The sequence below is a fragment of the Meriones unguiculatus genome, chromosome X (genome assembly GCF_030254825.1).
Source record: "Meriones unguiculatus strain TT.TT164.6M chromosome X, Bangor_MerUng_6.1, whole genome shotgun sequence".
Classification (NCBI taxonomy): domain Eukaryota; kingdom Metazoa; phylum Chordata; class Mammalia; order Rodentia; family Muridae; genus Meriones; species Meriones unguiculatus.
In genome coordinates, this window is record NC_083369.1 from 76,609,393 (window position 1) to 76,627,417 (window position 18,025).

General features: G+C 44.7%; 1 protein-coding gene across 1 annotated transcript; it reads left to right on the top strand.

Moving 5' to 3' along the window:
* Positions 1-13,006: 13,006 nt before the first annotated feature.
* On the top strand, positions 13,007-14,831 carry Sowahd (sosondowah ankyrin repeat domain family member D). The gene has a single exon (XM_021661024.2). The coding sequence runs from the start codon at positions 13,283-13,285 to the stop codon at positions 14,315-14,317; it is 1,035 nt and encodes a 344-aa protein (XP_021516699.1). The 5' UTR covers positions 13,007-13,282; the 3' UTR covers positions 14,318-14,831.
* Positions 14,832-18,025: the final 3,194 nt, after the last annotated feature.

Below are 18,025 nucleotides of genomic sequence, written 5' to 3' on the forward strand. Positions count from 1 at the left end.
GACTGGATACTCATCATCAGAACCATGCCATTGAGTCAATGCGTTGAAAGTCCCTACCACAAGGCAAATATTGCAGACTATCAGCTCTGAGCTGAGCCTGAACTAGGGTTACATTGCCTCACTACATACTAGCTGTATGGTCTCAGGCAAGTCACCTAACTACTCTGTGCCGCAGTTTCCGTATCTGGAAAATGGGGGTGATAAGAGAACCAGCTGTTAAGGTCTATTTGAAGACTTAAAGTTAGAGCAGTGGCTAACAGGTTGAAAGAACTCACTTAGTGCAAGCTTTTTAAAGTTGTTTTTATTACATTTTTATTTATTTTGTGTTTATGCAGTGTATGGGTATAGTCCTGCATATTAAAACACATATGTAGAAATCAGGAGACAGCTAGTGCCAATTGGTTCTCTCCTACCACCGTGTAGTTTTATGGATTAAACTGAGGTCCTCAGGCTTGGCCGCAAGCACCAACTGAGCCATCTTGGCAGCTCTGTTGTTACCTTTAATCAGTATAATGAATGTATGTCTTAAAAGGTTTGGGGTACCAGGCTAAGAAAGAAGACATCAGCCAGGCATGGTGGTGCATGTCTGAAATGCCAGTACTCAGGGAGGCAGAGGCAGGAAGATTTCTGTGAGCATGAGGCTAGCCTGATCTACAGAGCAAGTTCCAGGACAGCCAGAGCTACATGAAGAAAGCCTGTCTTGAAAAACAAAACAGAACAACAAATCAAAACCAAACAAAACCCAAAAATAAACAACAACAAAGACATATTCTTGCCTGCATTCCACTCCAGAGCTACATTTGCTAATCAAATAACCGTTACTTGAAGGCTTTACCCAGCTCCAGGCTCTAGCCCAAAGAAAGATCAGGAGCTCCAACCCAGCCATCTGGTGCTTTGCCTCACTCCATCCTTACCATGGACTGTAAGCCCCCAACACCTCTAAGTCCTACTCTTCTATCCACTCCAGTTCTGGTTGCTCAAATCTTTGTCTTTTCTCACTGTGCTCACTTTGTGACACTAACCTAGATGTAGAATTGAGACAGAAGTCACTTGAGACCCAGTCAAGATAGGAAATGATAAAGTGTGAGGCTGAGCATTCTGATTCTGGGGTACTATGAGTAGAAAGAAATGAAGCTAGGGTGAGAGTGGTCAAGCAGAGCTGTGGGGAAGCAGGGCTGGGGTGTCAGCATGTGCATGGCAGAAGGTATGAGGGAGGTGCTGGAGTCTGAGTACCTGCTCAGACCCTTAGCTCTTTAAACTTCAAATTCCACTTTCCAGAAATGTACTGTCTGTTCAGCCATGTAGCCATCAGTTGCATTGTGCCTAGCCATATCCAGAGAGATGGTGAGGTCCACCTGACACTGAGTGCATGGCTGATCAGAGGGCAGCACACTGATATTCTCTGTTCATAGCAGCTAGCTGGAGTACTACAGAAGGAGTAATTGAAATGCAGGCTAGACTTACTCTTCAGTCAAGCACCCTGTTGTTAGAAATCTCCCAAGAGGAATAAGGTCAGGCTTCACTGCCCTTCACAAACCCTCTTCAGGTTCAACTCATGAGAGATCATATTATTTCCAAACTCACTCGGGAAACCACTCTCAGGCAGATCGCTACTTCCCTTACTTGACATTGATTGCTCTTGTTCTCAAAGTGACAGACCAGTGCCAATGTCGATGCCAATGCTTCTCTAAATGTGTACTAGAAGGAAAAGTTTTTGCTTCATGTCCCAAATGTCCACTGTCAGCAGCAGATACTTTAGAAAATAATTTTTTAAAGCTTGTGCCAAGCATAGCAGCTCACACCTGTGATTTTGCTGCGCCCGATTCTCAAGATTACCAAAAAACCACCAGGAGTCGAGTCTGTTGCAAAACACATGAGTTTCTTTATTCTCAGCTTGAGCTGGACTCTCACAGACAGCACCGCATTGGTATCCAGCTGAGAGCCCTGAGATCTGGATTGTGGGTGATTTATAGGTTCCCATCCCTCCCAGTACATCCAAAGTGGGGAGTCTAGCCTGGCAAGCTTCTATTAGTTAATACAGAAAAAGGTTTCATAAACTGTATGCTATGGGAAAGTGCTAGGACCATGAACAGTCCCAGCTTTTTTTTGGTTCTCTTTTGCCAGGGGAGGAGGGGCTCTGTGAAGGGAAACAGTTGACCTTGGGCTTCAGTCCTGTCCTGTGCTGGCCTTGGGTTTCAGTCCTGTCCTGGACTGCTAGACTGCTGCTAAGGAAGAGGGGGCAATTATCTCCAGGAGCAAGGCCATCAGGGCCGGTTTCCTGGCAACGCTATCTCTAATGATCAGCAGGGTCAGCTCTTCCCTGCAGCTGGCTGGATATTCCTAGAAGCAGCAAGATCAACTAGCCTGATCTGTTTTAAACATTTTAGCTCAGTACCCCAAGAAACCTAATTTTTAATTCTTTTGGTCTCTCAATCTCAGTTGAGGATGGAGGATTGCCATGAGTTTGAGGCTGGCCTAGACAACATAGTGAGTTTGAGTCTAGCCTTGAGTAGACAGAGAGAGTTTATGTCAGAAACAGCAAAAGCTTAAAAATCTCAAAAGATGTTGATAACATTCTTTGGTACTATAGCATTATCACACTTCTATAATGTTCTTGTGTTGCTCATAAAAACACCACAATTCACCAACCCCGGGGCCAGGGCTTCTGGCGTAGATCTTTTTTTTATTCCACGTATGTCATTTCCTGTAGGGAGCTAGAACTCAAAACTCTCTCTCTCTCTCTCTCTCTCTCTCTCTCTCTCTATATATATATATATATATATATATATATACTCTATCATCTATATCTATCTATATATTACATCCTAGCTTTGAGAACCAGTTAATCTCTCTTTTTAAAAAAATTATGTCATGTAATACCTAGCATTCTAGTTTCTTTTTGAAAATTACATTTGTATGGGGGCAGTGCCACAGTGTGTATATGAGTGTGTGTGAGCGTGCGCATGTGTGTAAGCCAGGGCAACTTGTGGGATTTGGTTCTCTCCTTCCACCATGAGAGTTCCAAGGATTGAACTCAGGTTGTCAGGCTCTGCTTTTACTGCCTGAGCAATCCCACTAGTCCCAGTTTCCTTTCTTATCTCATCAGTGAGTCAACAATTCAAAGTCTGCACCATTTTTTGGGGTGTGTCTAGAGGCCATTTGCATAAGAAAGGCAATTCTGTCTGTTCTCCATCTCAAGAAGGTTACCGGATCTATTAGTATGTGTCCTGCCGTTTGTTATCAGTGGCCTCTGACATGCTACTCCCTCTAAACCTCAGTTGTGCATCTAAAAAATGGGGATAATACACAATTTCTCTTTTTAAAGTTAATTTTCTTTTTAGTTCTCTGTGGGTATGCACAAGTGTGCATGTGTGTGCCTATGGAGGCCAGAAGGTGTTGCATCTTCTGGAGCTGGTGTTACCGGCATTTGTGAGACATCCAATGTGGGTGCTAGGAACAGAATTTGGGTAGTCTGCAGGAGCAGCAACATGCTCTTAACAGCTGAGCCATCATCTCTTCAAGCCTGACAACCCTGTTCTTCTAAAGCTGCTGTGAGAATCCAGTGAGATAGAAGCATAGGAGGCAACACAGTACCTAGCACACAACTGACTCATACTAGTGATACTGCTTCTGTGTTTTTTTAGGAGATATTGCATTTGGGGTCTGTTGGGTAAGCCTCTTCCCAGAGCTGTCTCCTGAATACAAAAGGGAACTGAACGCTTAGCACTGTGTCACACACATAGCATTGGCAATGCCCAACTTTGCCCTAATCCTAACCCCTACTCTGCCATACTCTACACAGAAGGAAAGGCACTTCCTGATGAGACAGTACAATTAAGAAATATTACTCCACTTGAGTGTCAGAAACCAGAAACATGTGATTTAATTAACCAGAAGGAACAGAAGCACTGAGGTCAACACTAGTATTTGAATACTGTCCCCACCTCACCCTAGTTCCTGACTTAGTTTTTTCATTTGTCAGTAGCCAGTTACCATATCTGTTCTTGTTTTATTGCTTGAAATTGAGGGTGTTTGCATGGCCCAGGCAAGCCTGGAACTTGCTATGTAGCCCAGGCTGGTTCAAACTCAAGGTCCTCCTGCCTGTACCTCCCAATTGCTGAGATTACAAGGCATGTGCCACCATGTCGAGGCACAGTATTTGGAAAGTGGCCTTGATATACTAAACCAACTGTCTCTAAAATGGAGTATACAAGAAAGGATTCATTGAGGCATGGGAAGAAAATATTAGGAAATCTACTTAAATGTGTTTGGTAGCAAATCAATCATTCAAGCAAGCAAGCAAGCAAGCAATGGGCTGAATAGATGATGGCTCAGCAGTTAAGAGCACTTGCTACTCTTCCATAGGACCTGAGTTTGGTTCCCAGCGCCCATGTTTGGTGGCTTACAGCCACCTGTAACTCCAGCTCCAAAGGATTCAACACCCTCCTCAGGCCTTTATGGGCACCTGTACACACATGTGCACATACACTCAGAAAAAGACACATGTATACATACACATAAATTAAATAAATCTTAATATATATGTATAATTAAACGTACCCAAAACATGGGTTGCCAAAGGTTCCCTCACTCAGTCCCTTTGTAAGATGGTTATTGTGCATCAGAGTGAAGGGGGACCAGAAGTAACAACATCAAAGTTGGGTGTCCATTCTATATCATTTTATTTTTAGCATGTCCCAAAGTTGTGCAATTTCTGTATTTACCTGTGAATTCACAAATTATATCATTTGATTTTTACATAAACCAGTCCTTCCCAAGTGGAAAAGTTGATTGAAAGATTCCTACCAGGAAAGCACAGCCTACTTGAGAAACTATGAAGAACACAGGGAGAGTGGGCAAGAGGAAATGGCAGAAAGGGTGCAGCTCCCACTCCTGCTCTTAGCTTTTCAGTGGCCGCATTACAAAGCAAAAGTAATGAACAAACTGGTTCTGATAAGAAATCAGCTGGGTGTGGTGGCACACATCTGTGATCCAGCTCTTGTGGGGAAAGCAGGAGGATCAAGAGTTTGAAGCCAGGGGCCAGAGATAATGGCTTATCACATAAGAAAGGCTGCCTTCAAGCCTGCTGATCTTTTTTCCTTTCTTTCTTTTCTTTCTTTCTTTCTTTCTTTCTTTCTTTCTTTCTCTTTCCTTTCCTCTCTTCTTTCTTTTTTTTATTTTTTTGGTTTTTTGAGACAAGGTTTCTCTGTGTAGCCTTGGCTATCCTGAAACTTGCTTTGTAGACCAGACTGGCCTCAAACTCAGAGATATCCACCTGCCTCTGCCTCCCAAGTGCTGAGATTACAGGTGTGTGCCATCACCATCTGGCTGCATGCTGACCTTTTATACCATAGCATATACATAACATATAATTTTTCTATTCACTAAATTTATTTTAAAAATGATAAAACAAAAGAGCACTTACAAAAGAGCACTACATTCTTCACACTGCTCTGAACAAATGCCAGGGACATGTGGACTATTCATCTCCTCTTTGTCCCACCTCCCCAATGTTACTGTGACTACAAAGCAAGGTGTTCACAATAATTACACAGGATGGATGTCTTAAGCCACCAACAATAAAAAAATAAAATAAAATACACTCACTCTGTTGCTGTTCTAAAATTCCACTGTTAGTTTTTGCATGTCCTTCCCCTAACCCTGTGTGTAAGGTACTAAAACCTCCCATCTAGTGAATGGCAGCACTTTCACTACACCTCAGATGCAGAACACCTGTGAAGCCGGGGAATGCTGGCTTTTTAAACAGAAACAGACAGTAGTAAAGATGCAGGGCTCCTTCAGCCCTTCACTATTCTTGAAAAAGTTTTCAGAATACTGCTTCACACTATAAAAAAAAAAACCAAAAAACTTTTTTTGAATTAGAATTCTACGTCATCTGCATACTGCTTCATGCTGGTCACCATTCTATTGCTGTGAAGAAACATCATGGCCACGGCAACCCTGAAGCATTAATTGGAGGCTTGCTTAGAGCTTCAGATGTTTAGTCCATTATCATCATGGCAGGGAGCATAACTGCATGCAGATATGGTGCTGGAGAAGTTTCTCATCTAGATCCAGAGGCAGCAGGCAAAGACACTGGGCCTGACCTGGGCTTTTGAAATTTCAAAGCCCACCCCCAATGACATACTTCCTTCAACAAGGACACGCCTACTCCAACAAGGACATAATACAAGGTCTAAGCATGCAAATATTATATGAGCCTAGGCAGGCCATTCTCATTCAAACCACAACAGTATGTGTTCTGTACCTGTTCCTTTGTAATGGTAATGATCCTTTTTTTTTTTTTAAATCAAGGCTCATCAATTTTGATTGAAGCTCTCAACTCATGACAGCTTTGTTAAATCCACTGATCACCTTTGTCAATAATAGATCTGGCCAAATCTTTGGGAGTAGTTACTTTTGTAGTAGTAATAGTTCCACCAATATTATCATAGGAGCCACAAACACCTGTATAGGAATAAACATAACCAGAATGACCCTGTGGTGGATAAGCCATTTACCATCCTGATGGGCTGCATGTGTATATTGCACTCCTCAGTTTCATCAGCACTGCCATCATAGTGGTCTCTAGGCCTTCCTCTCCTGCCATAAGCCATTAGATCTTCTCTAAGTGGTGGTGGAGGAGGAAGAAGGAGATTCTAAGCTCTGCTGCCACTCAAGTCACCCCAACCAGGAGGAGAAGGTCCTCAGCAAGGGTTCATAACATAATCTCTTCTACAAGAAAGCATGGGACACCCACTTCAGCCAGGAGGCATTCTGACAAAACCACTTCTTTCCTTCATGCAAAATCCCATAGGCTAGCTACAGTGGTCAAACATCTTTGTAAAAACACCATAAACATAGGTTTCATCAGAAAAGTTGAGATAAGTTTGTGTACATCCTTTGGTGGCTATATGAGACCCTGTCTTAAAAAAAAAAAAAAAGAAAGAAAGAAAGAAAATTGTGTTTTGTTTTGTTTTTCTAGTAAAGATGCTTGTCTACAAAGTGAGTCTAGGACAGAGAAATCAAAGAAAGATGTTTGTATAGAAAAAGCTTTTTTCCCCAGTGTTGGAAAACCCAGGTCTGATAAATGATGCTGGGGTATGTGCTCTACTACTAAGCATCCCCCACTGAGCCGTTGGTTTAGTAACAAAAAGACAAACGTTCATTCAGTCCTTTGGGGATACATCTATTTTGCTTATCATTGTTAAAACAGTCAAAATAATGTCCATGAAACACTGTGGTGACAAACTGAAATGCATTCCTTTTTTCACAAAACGCTGTTGGGAGACATCTAAAATTAATGTTGATGACTTGAACAATCAGTATTATACCAAAAAGACATGGCATGGGAAGTGTTTTCTGCAGCTAAGATAAATGTCTCCCAAATTGCAGATTTGTATTTGCTAGAATCTATTAAGATGATAATCCTCAGCACACTCTTTTTCTGGTCTAAGGGAAAACATAAGGGAGAAGATATATTATGATCAAAACTGATTTTTTAAAATATAGAAACACTGAGCAGAAAGTTGCTCTGACTAGTAGAGTGCAAAAAACAATAGGAAACATACAAACAAATAAAGACACACAGAGACAAAAAATCCAGGGCTGGTCAGATGACCCAAGGGTAACAGTGCTTACCACCAAGGCTGAAAACTCTAGTTTGATCCCCAGGACTCACATAGTAAAAAGAGAGAACTGGCTTCTGAAAGTTGTTCTCTGCCACCCACTCCCTCCTCACCCCCCACACAAATAAATGTAATACAAATGTATAAAACTAAACCTCAAAATGCAGAATCTTTTATATAGATGAAGGGTTGCTCTGATAGGATTCCCCTACCCTAAGAAACAAAGGTGTTAAAAACCGAAATATGTGACTCAACAATACAGTTCATGGTACAAAATTAAGACTTTCTCAAAGTGCATTCCTTCATGCCTATAATCCCAGACTTCAGAGGGATGACAAGTTTGAGGCGAGGCTAAGTTACACAGAAAATTCAAGTCCAGACCCTGCTCAAGTGAAGGTCACACCAGCCAAAAGAAGAGCTTAGGAGACTCAGGTGGAGACTCACTGATGGACCAAAAGTCACAGCAGTTGCCAGAACTCCAACCCCCAACTGGAGTGCAGACCCCCTGCTAGACCTCCTATGGCACTGGCCACCAGAAGTCCAGCTTCCAACTCAGGCAGAGAACCACAGGCTACACAGACCAGAAGACCAGAGAGGAAACAAAAAACAAGAAACAAACCACCCATCCAACAACAACAAACTCAGAAATAAGTACCTACACCTATAATCACCCCAAACCCAGATGCCTAGATGCTAGCATAAGAACACAATCAACAACAGCCAAGTCAATATGGCATCACAAGGGTCTAGCTATCCTACCATAGTGAGCCCTGAATATTACAGCACAGCTGAAGCACAAGAAAATGACCTTAAAGCCAACTTTATGAAGATGGTAGAGATCCTTAAAGAGGAAATGAATAAATCCTTTAAAGAAAACAAGGAAAGCTGGACACAGTGGCACATGCCCGTAATCCCAGCACTCAGGAAGCCAGAAGGCAGGCAGATTTCTATGAATTCAAGGCCAGCCCAGTCTACAAAGCAAGTCCAGGACAGCCAAGTTAACACAAAGAAACCCTGTCTTGAAAAAACAACAACAACAACAAAACAAAAAAAAAGAAAGAAAAGACAAAAAGTTGAAAGAAACAAAACTGTTTAAGAACTAAAAATGGAAATAGCAATAAAGAAAGCACAGACTGAGGGAATTCTGGAAATGAAAAATCTAGGTAAGAAAACCAGAACTACAGATGCAAGTAGGAGCAACAGAATACAAGACATGAAAGAGAGAATCTTGGCCATAGACAATAAGATAGAAGGAATTGATATGGCATTTAAAAAAATGACAAATCTAAAAAATCCCTGACCCAAAACATCCAGGAAATCTGGGACACTATGAAAAGACCAAACCTAAGAATAATAGAAATAGAAGAAGAACCACAGCTCAAAGGTCCACAAAACATTTTTAACAAAATCATAGAAGAAAAAAATTCTAATCTAAAGAAGAGGGGCAGAGTCAGGAAGATCACACTTTTGAAGACAATCTGGGATACATAATGAGATCCTTTTTCAAAACAACAGCAAAAAGACTTCTTTTAGGCAAGGCATTGTGAAACACACCGTAATCCCAAGACTCAGTGGGCTGAAGCAGAAGGATCTTGAGGAAAAAGCCAGCCTATACAACATCGCAAGAGGCTCTCTGAAACTCAGTTCATTATCATAGTACCAGATCCATACTTAAAACCACAGAGGCGTTAGAGGTATTACAGCAACATTAATACAAATTACCCATTTTTGCCCCAAGCCAGGCATCTCTGTGTAGCCTTGGCTGTCCTGGACTTACTTTGTAGACCAAGCTGGCCTTGAACTCACAGAGATCTGCCTGCCTCTGCCTCCCCAAATGCTGGGATTACAGGCTTATACCACCTCACCCAGATCAAATTATCCATCTTGCAGTCATCTTTTGGTGTGGCATTGGTAGCATGGTGATGCACATAGCTACCTTCTAACTCTGGGCCAATAATTTCCAATGTTTGGAAAAGATGCAAGCTAGAGACGTAGCTCAGTGGTAGAGCAATTGTTTAACATGTGTGAGACCTAGGTTCCATCCTGGATCCGCAACCCTTCTATTTCTCACTTCTTCTACACCATTCCTTTGCTGCTGAAATAGAGATTTAAGTGCTATGGTTGTGGGGATTGGGGTGTGGAGCTGTAAGAGACAACTTTCGAAGCAAAGATGGAACAAGTTGCCAGAGAGGCAACGTGGCTTTGGCCTCTGAAAATAGAGTTCAACAAGAGCATGTGTGTCAAGGGTGTGTAGTGCTGGGCAGGTGCCTGCCTTTGTGGTCTTTGAACTGGGACTAGAGATATTATTAATGCTGATAGGAAGGGAGCTAACTGCGTGCTTAGTGACAAAAAATATATATATTAATAGTTGAAGCATTTTTCCATCCAGCTTTCTCCATGCTGGCATTTTGATTTAAAGAAAATACTGCTGCAGCTGTTCACATATTCTGGAAGTATGTACGTGTGCATGCATGTGGTTTTTTGTTTACAGATTTTACAAAGGGGAGTTTCCAGAGCAGCAGAATGGCTGCTTGTCAGTCAGAGTTCATTTCGAAAATGAAAGCTTGGAGTCCACTCTGAGTCTGGGCCTGAGCCTGATCTTTAAGGAGTCCACAGAGGCCAAGAAGTAGTTTTGGCCATTTGGTTCAAGCAAAAAGCAACTTAATTGCTACTATTCTTTACTTTTATAAGTCGAGCAAATCAATGAGTTGCTAAGTCCTACAGATTTGGTCTGATGCAGTGATAGGAGTTGGCACAGATTCTTCCAACACACACACACACACACACATATTCACACTCACAGTCATACACACATAATCACATTTTTCCAGGCTGCCAAACCTGAGCAAAGTAGCACCTATTTATTTCTTCTACACATACAAAGTATGCACAAGGGTAGTGTGGCACAGCCATCAAAGAGTCAAGAGTTTAATTGACCTTTCAAAGAAAGAAGGAGAAATATAATAAGCAGTGCCCTCTAAGCTGGGAGATGATGGGGTAATAGAAACAGGAGGATGGGAAATAAGAGGATCATTTTGGGTTGGGCCAGAGGAGGCTGGATGGATAAGGTGGATACTGAGGCTGATCTTAAAACATGAAGAACTGGGGGCTGAAGAGATGGCTCAGAGGTTAAGAGCACTGGTTGCTCTTCCAGAGGTCTTGAGTTTAATTCTTGGCAAACACATGGTGGCTCACAACCATCTATAATGAGATCTGTTGCCCTCTTCTGACATGCAGGCAGACAGTGTATACATAATAAATAAATAGAAATGCTTTTTAAAAAACATGAAAAACTTTTAATAGACAGAAGTGTGAAGGAAATGGGAGCCTGAGGCAGGCGGATTATTGAGAGTTCAAGATCATTCAGGGCTATACCCTGAGTACCAGGGTAGCCTGAACTATGTAAAACAGTCCTATCTCAAAAACCAAAACAGAGGTAGACATGGTGACAGGAGCATGTAATTCCACTACTTGAGAGGTGGAGGCAGGAGAATCAGGAGATTGAGGCCAAACATGGATTATACGAGCCCCTAATATAAAAAATAACCCCAAATAAATGAATTAACTTAAAAGAGAGAAAGGAAGTTAGTCTAAGCAGAGAAGGGCAAGTGGAAGATATCGTCAGCTTGTCACACTCGGCCATTTGGTTGCAATTTGTTTCCTGTGTGACTGATTTGCAGCAGATAAACCTGGCTTGAATGCCAGTCACTTTGTGCCAGAACAAAGGCTACAGTGTCACACAGATTTTCTGCTACTTCCTGCTGGGTGACCTTGGGCAAGTGGTCTAACTTGTCTGCAATCTGAAAGCAGGAGTGATTCTTCATTCCTTAGACCTTGGGAAGAAGTTAACACATTTAAAGCATATGGAAGTGTCTAGCACAAAGGAAATATTTTTTGAAAAATGGGTTGAAATTCATATACTGTCACAAAAGAACACTCAAGATATTTAGAGCGGGCCCTAAATATATGAATAGCAAGGAGGAGAAGCTACTGTGTGACCCTGTCCATGGCTGGTGCCACTGTACCCAGAGGCTTGGCCTCTGTCTCCACCTACCCTCATCTGGGCTGCTTGAATACTTTGGTTTCCTGCTTATACCTCTCCCAAAATCACAAACACAATCTGAATTATAGCTTTGTCCCTCCCTTGCTCAAAAGCTTTCTGTGGCTCCCTCTTGCTTACAGGCTGTGGCTCACTCAGGGAGGCAGAGGCAGGCGGATAGCTGTGAGTTTGAGGCTAGCCTGAACTACAAAGTGAGTCCAGGAGAGCCAAGGTCACACAGAGAAACTGTTTTACATAGGAGTGGTATAGCTGGATCTTGAGGAAGCACTATTCCTAGTTGTCTGAGAAAGCGCCAGATTGCTTTCCAGAGTGGTTGTACAAGTTTACATTCCCACCAGCAATGGAGGAGGGTTCCCCTTTCTCAGCATCCTCTCCAGCACGTGTTGTCACTTGAGTTTTTCATCTTGGCCATTCTGATGGGTGTAAGGTGAAATCTCAGGGTCGTTTTAATTTGCATTTCCCTGATGGTTAATGAGATTGAGCATTTCTTTAATTGTTTCTCTGCCATTCGATATTCCTCTGCAGAGAATTCTCTGTTTAGCTCCGTTCCCCATTTTTTAATTGGATTACTTGATTTTTTGCAGTTTAACTTTTTTAGCAACAGAACCAAAAATCTGAGCACAGGGGTCTTTCCTGAGACTGATATTCCAACCAAGGACTATGCATGGAGATAACCTAAGACCCCTGCACAGATGTAGCCCATGGCAGTTCAGTATCCAAGTGGGTTCCATTGTAATAGGAACAGGGACTGTCTCTGACATGAACTGATTGGCCTGCTCTTTAATTACCACCCCCCCTGAGGGGGAAGCAGCATTACCAGGCCACAGAAGAAGACAATGCAGCCACTCCTGATGAGATCTAATTGATTAGGATCAGAAGGAAGGAAAAGAAGTCCTCCCCTATCAGTGGACTTGGGGAGGGGCATGCGTGCAGAAGGTGGAGGAAGAGAGGGATTGGGACTGGAGGAGGGAGGGAACCACGGGGGGTGGGTACAAAGTGAATCAAGTGTGATTAATAAAGAAAAAAAAAGAGTGAAGGAAGACAGGGTGAGGAGCAGTGATAGCCCCTGAAGCCCCAAGATCGCGCTCCTGAGGACTGTGACTGGAATCCCAGCCCAGTCCACAGATGAAAGGGCAACCTAGGGCCTCTTCACCTCAGCAGCTGAGGGAAAGCTGAGAATCGGGGTGACTAGAGCACCACATACCTGCCCCACACCCTTCCTCGTTTGCCAACCAGGTGCCAGAGGCTGGGCTACTGCTCACCTGGACCTTTGGACTGGAGCCGGTTGCGTCTTGAGGTCGTTGTGCTGGTGGTGCAGTGGTACCCAGAATGTAAGCGCCTGGCTGGTACAAGGTACTACGAGACTGGGACCGCCCACCCCTCTACTCCCCCCACCGCCCACAAAGGCACCCTGCCATGGCTTGCTCCCTCCCACCAGTCCTTCTCCTCCCCTTCTTGACTCCCTCCCTCGGAGTCTAGTTGCTCAAGACGCTTCCTTCCCCACCGCTAGCGCCAGTTCCTCTCCCTGTGGGGCCCTTGGAAGGCCAATGAACGCTAGACATCGGAGCCACCCCGGGCGGCAGCTGGGAAGATCATGGACCAGGCCCAAGGAGACGCGAACCCACTGCCCAAGGCTTGGGACGAGCCAGCCAAGTTGAAGGAGCCCAGCGCTCCGCAGATCCGCTCCTACAGGAAGGACATCTGTAGCTTTGGCAAGTACAAGGGCCAATCCGTCGAGGACAGTACCACCCTGTCCCAGGAGCCTATGTTCCACAACTCCCTGACGGTGACTGGGGCGAGCAGGCCACGCCGGAGGGGGGCTCGGCGGGAGCTTCTGGGGCTGCAGGGGGCGGCTCCCGCTGGGTGGCTGTCGGAGGAACAGCTGGAGCCCTCCGCGCCTGGGTCCTGCCACTTAAGCGGACAGGGCGGCAGCCGATTGTGCCTTGAGCCACAGGAGCACGCGTGGATTCTGGCGGCCGCGGAGGGCCGTTTTGAAGTGCTGCTGGAGCTGCTGGAAGCTGAGCCCAGCTTGCTGATGCGGAATGACCCTATTACTGGCTACAGCGTGCTGCACTGGCTGGCAAAGCACGGGCAACACGAGGAGCTCATTCTGTTGCATAATTTTGCCAAGCGCCAGGGACTGCCATTTGATGCGAGTGTCTCCGGCAGCGGTGGCCTTACGCCGCTCCACCTGGCGGCTCTGCAGGGCCATGACATGGTCATCAAGGTGCTGGTGGGAGCCTTGGGGGCAGACCCCACGCGTCGCGATCACACTGGCCACCGGCCTTGCCACTATCTGCGTCCCAGTGCTTCTCAGAGCCTGCGGGAACTGTCCGGAGCAGAAGAATGGGAGATGGCATGCTGCAATGCCAACAATAACAGCAGCAGCACCACCACCACCACCACCGCTGCCACCGTCGCCGCTACCGCCCCGACCACCACCACTACCACCACCGGGCGGTCACTGAAATTCACTCCAAGTGCATCCCGTATCAAGTCCGTGGGAACATACTGCAAAGAGGCGGCTCAGCCAGCTGAAGAGAAGAAGGCATCAGCCAATCACAGAGGACAAGGCAATGGCCTTCTGCACCATCTGTACCATCTGTTCCCCTTCATCCAGAACCGTTGAAGGTGACATGGACTAGAAAGCTCATTCTTTCTCAATCCTGACCCCACCCAAGTAGATGTTCCTCCATTATGCAGCTTGGGCCTGCAAAGATCAAACCACATCTGGCCCCTAGTCCTGTCCCAGTTCTCCTCCAGCTAGCTAACAGTCAGAAGAATTGAAACAGAAGAATGAAGAGTCAAGTACCCAGCCTCAATGATATGGGACTTGGGGCAAGGATCCTGATCCTCCTTGGAAGAGAGAAGGAAAGTTAAGCTTCCAGTTTCTAGGTAGACTGAAGTGCTGAGATAATTAGGAAACATTAGAAAAATAATTTAAGAAAGTATGATGCTGAGAAAATGCCTAATACCTGCCTGTCTGGGTCTGCTGTTAACAAATCTCCATGTGCTGGTAGAGTTGGACTCTGGCAACCTGCTCCTGAGACTGGCCAGGCCTGACAAGTGACTAACCTAATGTATCATGGATGAGTTCTTCATTCAGTACATTAAATTGGATGTTTTTCTTTCCACACAACAAAGCTGTTTTTGAGTGTCTTTTTTCTTATTAACTATGGGGTTGGGGGGGGGGGGGAATACACCTACTTCTGCTTTCGGGGAAGAGGCTGCCAATATAACCCTTCAAGGAGGTGATCCATGGCAGGCTCTGGGCTTCAGTCTCAGAGCAAATGGCCAGAAGCCATGCACCAAAGAAATGACCTTCACCTTGGCTCTGCGTAAAAACAGTTTCCCTGCTTTCTCAGCCTTGGCATCCAGGTCTGACTTCAGGGACATGTCTTATCCTAGAAGAGTTGTCCTGGAGGGGAGGATCACGGGTAATGAAAAAGGAAAGCCATCAAATTTAAATGTCCAATATTTCATTGGGAGTCAGTAATTGACTGGATTTGTGTTCTCCAACTAGACACACCACTCAGTAGAAAGCCCTTTCCACTGAGATAGCTAGCCTGGAACTTGCTCTATAGACCAGGCTGACTTCAAGCTTTCATCCATCCTTGTGCCTCTGCCTCTGGAGTCCTGAGATTACAGACATGTCAGTCACAACACCAGGCTCTCTCATGCACAATTTTTTTTCTAAAGTTAAGTTTAATGTGAAAGTTGTAGTTTGAGGAAAACTGCTCCCATCTTTAAACAGCATGAATGAAACAGAATACAGCTGGATGGGGGGGAGTGGTAGGGGGAGTAGTTGGTGACTACTACATGCTGCTTTAGAGAACAGTGCCTTAATAAAACATACTGTATCGCTGGATGCATTCATAGCTTGGCAGTGGACTATTGTACTACCCAACCCTCTCAGCCCAGTCTTTGAACACCAGAGAAAAATTGAGTCATTACAGAACAGCCTAGAAACTCTACCCTGAGCCCATACATTCAGGCCTCCCTACCTTTGACTCATGGGCCTTTTTGTCCCTTGTGTGGTGGGAGCTACCCTACCTTCCTGTAGTAACCCATTAGTTTCTTCTTATCCATAGGATGACCCAACCCTTCCTACTGCTGTTTTAACCTATCCGGTGCCTCTAGGAACTAAACTTTAAGCATTTTGGCCCAGTGTAACCTGGCATTTCCTTTTGCTTATAAATAAACTTTGGAAATGGCTGAAGGGGGAGGGAGAACAGTTCCCATATCTTGTCAAGTGCCACTAGCATGTGCCCTTAGCCCCCTCTATCCCTGTGCCCGTTTTTAGATGTAGACCGGCTAAGTGATATTGTACTGTGGTCCCTGCTCCATGCTTCCCTCCCCCCCACCCATTTCCAGTTGCCAAGGTGAATTGGGTTTTATGAGGTCTGGCAGAGCCTTCCTGTACCTGGCTTCGAAGGGAAGATTGACATGGGCTGAGCATTCAGGGGGCCACCTATGCTAGTGGTCTTATAGAAAAAGAAAGAAACTAGGCATCTTAACTATTAGCAGATTTGAGAACCTGAGACAAGCACCCACCCTGCTTTTTGCAAAAAGGAAAGGAATGCAGCTGGAGGATTTCAGAGTGATTTTCCATAGCTGATCCTGTAGTTGGCTGTCCTTTCCCATGAATTTTTCTCATCACTGTGATAATGCCTAGCCTACCTCCTCCATGTAAAATTGAGGATTGGCTGCAAAGGACACAATCCCATGCTGAAAATGTTTTGTGCTTAGCATGAAGCCATTGGCATTTCTGGTATGTTCTTGGAGAAACACTGGTATGCTCACACCAAGAGAAAGAGTAAATTCTCTGAGAAACACAGTTACAGAGAGGATGTGAAATTAAATTCTAGTGCTGGACAAGGGCAAGTAAAAAAGGCCTTTAAAAGCGAAAATGAGGCAGGTGAGTGAGAGGGTTGGGAGAGGGGTGCAGAGGAAGCAAAGTAGGGAGGAGCTTATTTGAAACCCAGAGACAAGAGTAGCAAAGGCTAGGGGGATGAGTGGGAGCTGGTTGGTGAATGTAGGAAGTGCCAGGAACTGCCAGTCAGTTTGTCAGAATGGGAGTGGTTAATGATAAGTTTGGAAAAGCAGATGGGAGTCCAGATCACAAAGGGTCTCCTAGGCTGTTCTAAAAGAGGCACATGGATGAGTTTAGCCAAAAGATATTTGGGAGTCATGGAAAGTCTCTAAACAGAGACGTAAAATGATAAGATTTCAGGAAATCGCTCTGGTGGTCACACGGAGGGTGAATGGCTGTGCTGGGAAATGAGGGCAAAGGATTCTCAAGCAAAGTGAAGTAAAGCAATGCTTCAAGAAGTTCCGCCTCAGCTAGGGAAGACTCCTGTGAGGCAGGGCCTTGAATCTTTTCTTTCCCTCTATACCAGTGGCTCTCGACCTTCCTAATGCTGTGACCCTTTAATACAGTTCCTCATTTTGTGGTGACACTCCAACCGTAAAATTATTTCATTGTCACTTCATAACTGTAATTTTGCTACTGTTATGAACCGTAAGGTAAATATCTGATATGCTAGATATCTGATAAGGGACCGCTGTTAAAAAAAAAAAAAAGTCGTTTGCTTTTCAGAGGGGTCATTACCCACAGGTTGAGAACCACTGCTCAACACCCTGCACTCCAATGAGGCTTACTTAGAAGCCGCATGTACAGACCTGGCAACATGAAGCTTTTCCTATTGTAGCTGGCTAGAGCTTTTCTGCTTCCTCCTCCTCCATTTCTTTCTTCTAGATGGACAGATAGGTGGCCTCTGGTGTAGTAGAAAGTGCCAAGCCTACCCTGAGTTCAAATCCTGACTCTCAGTTAGTGACCTTGAGGAGGGTGCCCACCTGTCTGAGTTGCAGTTTCCTCATCAGTAAAACAGGGGCAACACGCTCTGTCTGGAAGAGCTGTTCAGATTGCAAAGGGCTCTACCAACATTGGGTAGCATACTAGAGATAAAGAGGGAGTAGAAGATGTCATCTATGGGACATGACTGGAAAGGGGTTGGCAGGGCTTGTGGTTGGCAGATAATATGAAAGCATATTATCTGCTAGGGTAGCTCAGGAGGGCTCGTGTGGCGGACATGCATTAGCTCAACTTTAAAACAGGTCCATTGTTTGGAAATGTAGCTCAGTTGGTAGAGTACCTGCTCAGCAGGCATGAGGTTCTGGGTCTGAATCCCAGCACCACACAAACCTACCCTGGTAGCACATGTCTGCAATCCTAGTAGCAGAAGAGAAGTAGGATGACTCAAAGTTCAAGGTCATCCTTGACTGTATAGTGAGTTCAGTGCCAGGCTAGACCACATGAAACCCTTCCTCAAAAGAA

Bases quoted from the DNA above. Each gene is read 5' to 3' on its own strand.
- Sowahd (XM_021661024.2), top strand. From the start codon at position 13,283: ATGGACCAGGCCCAAGGAGACGCGAACCCACTGCCCAAGGCTTGGGAC.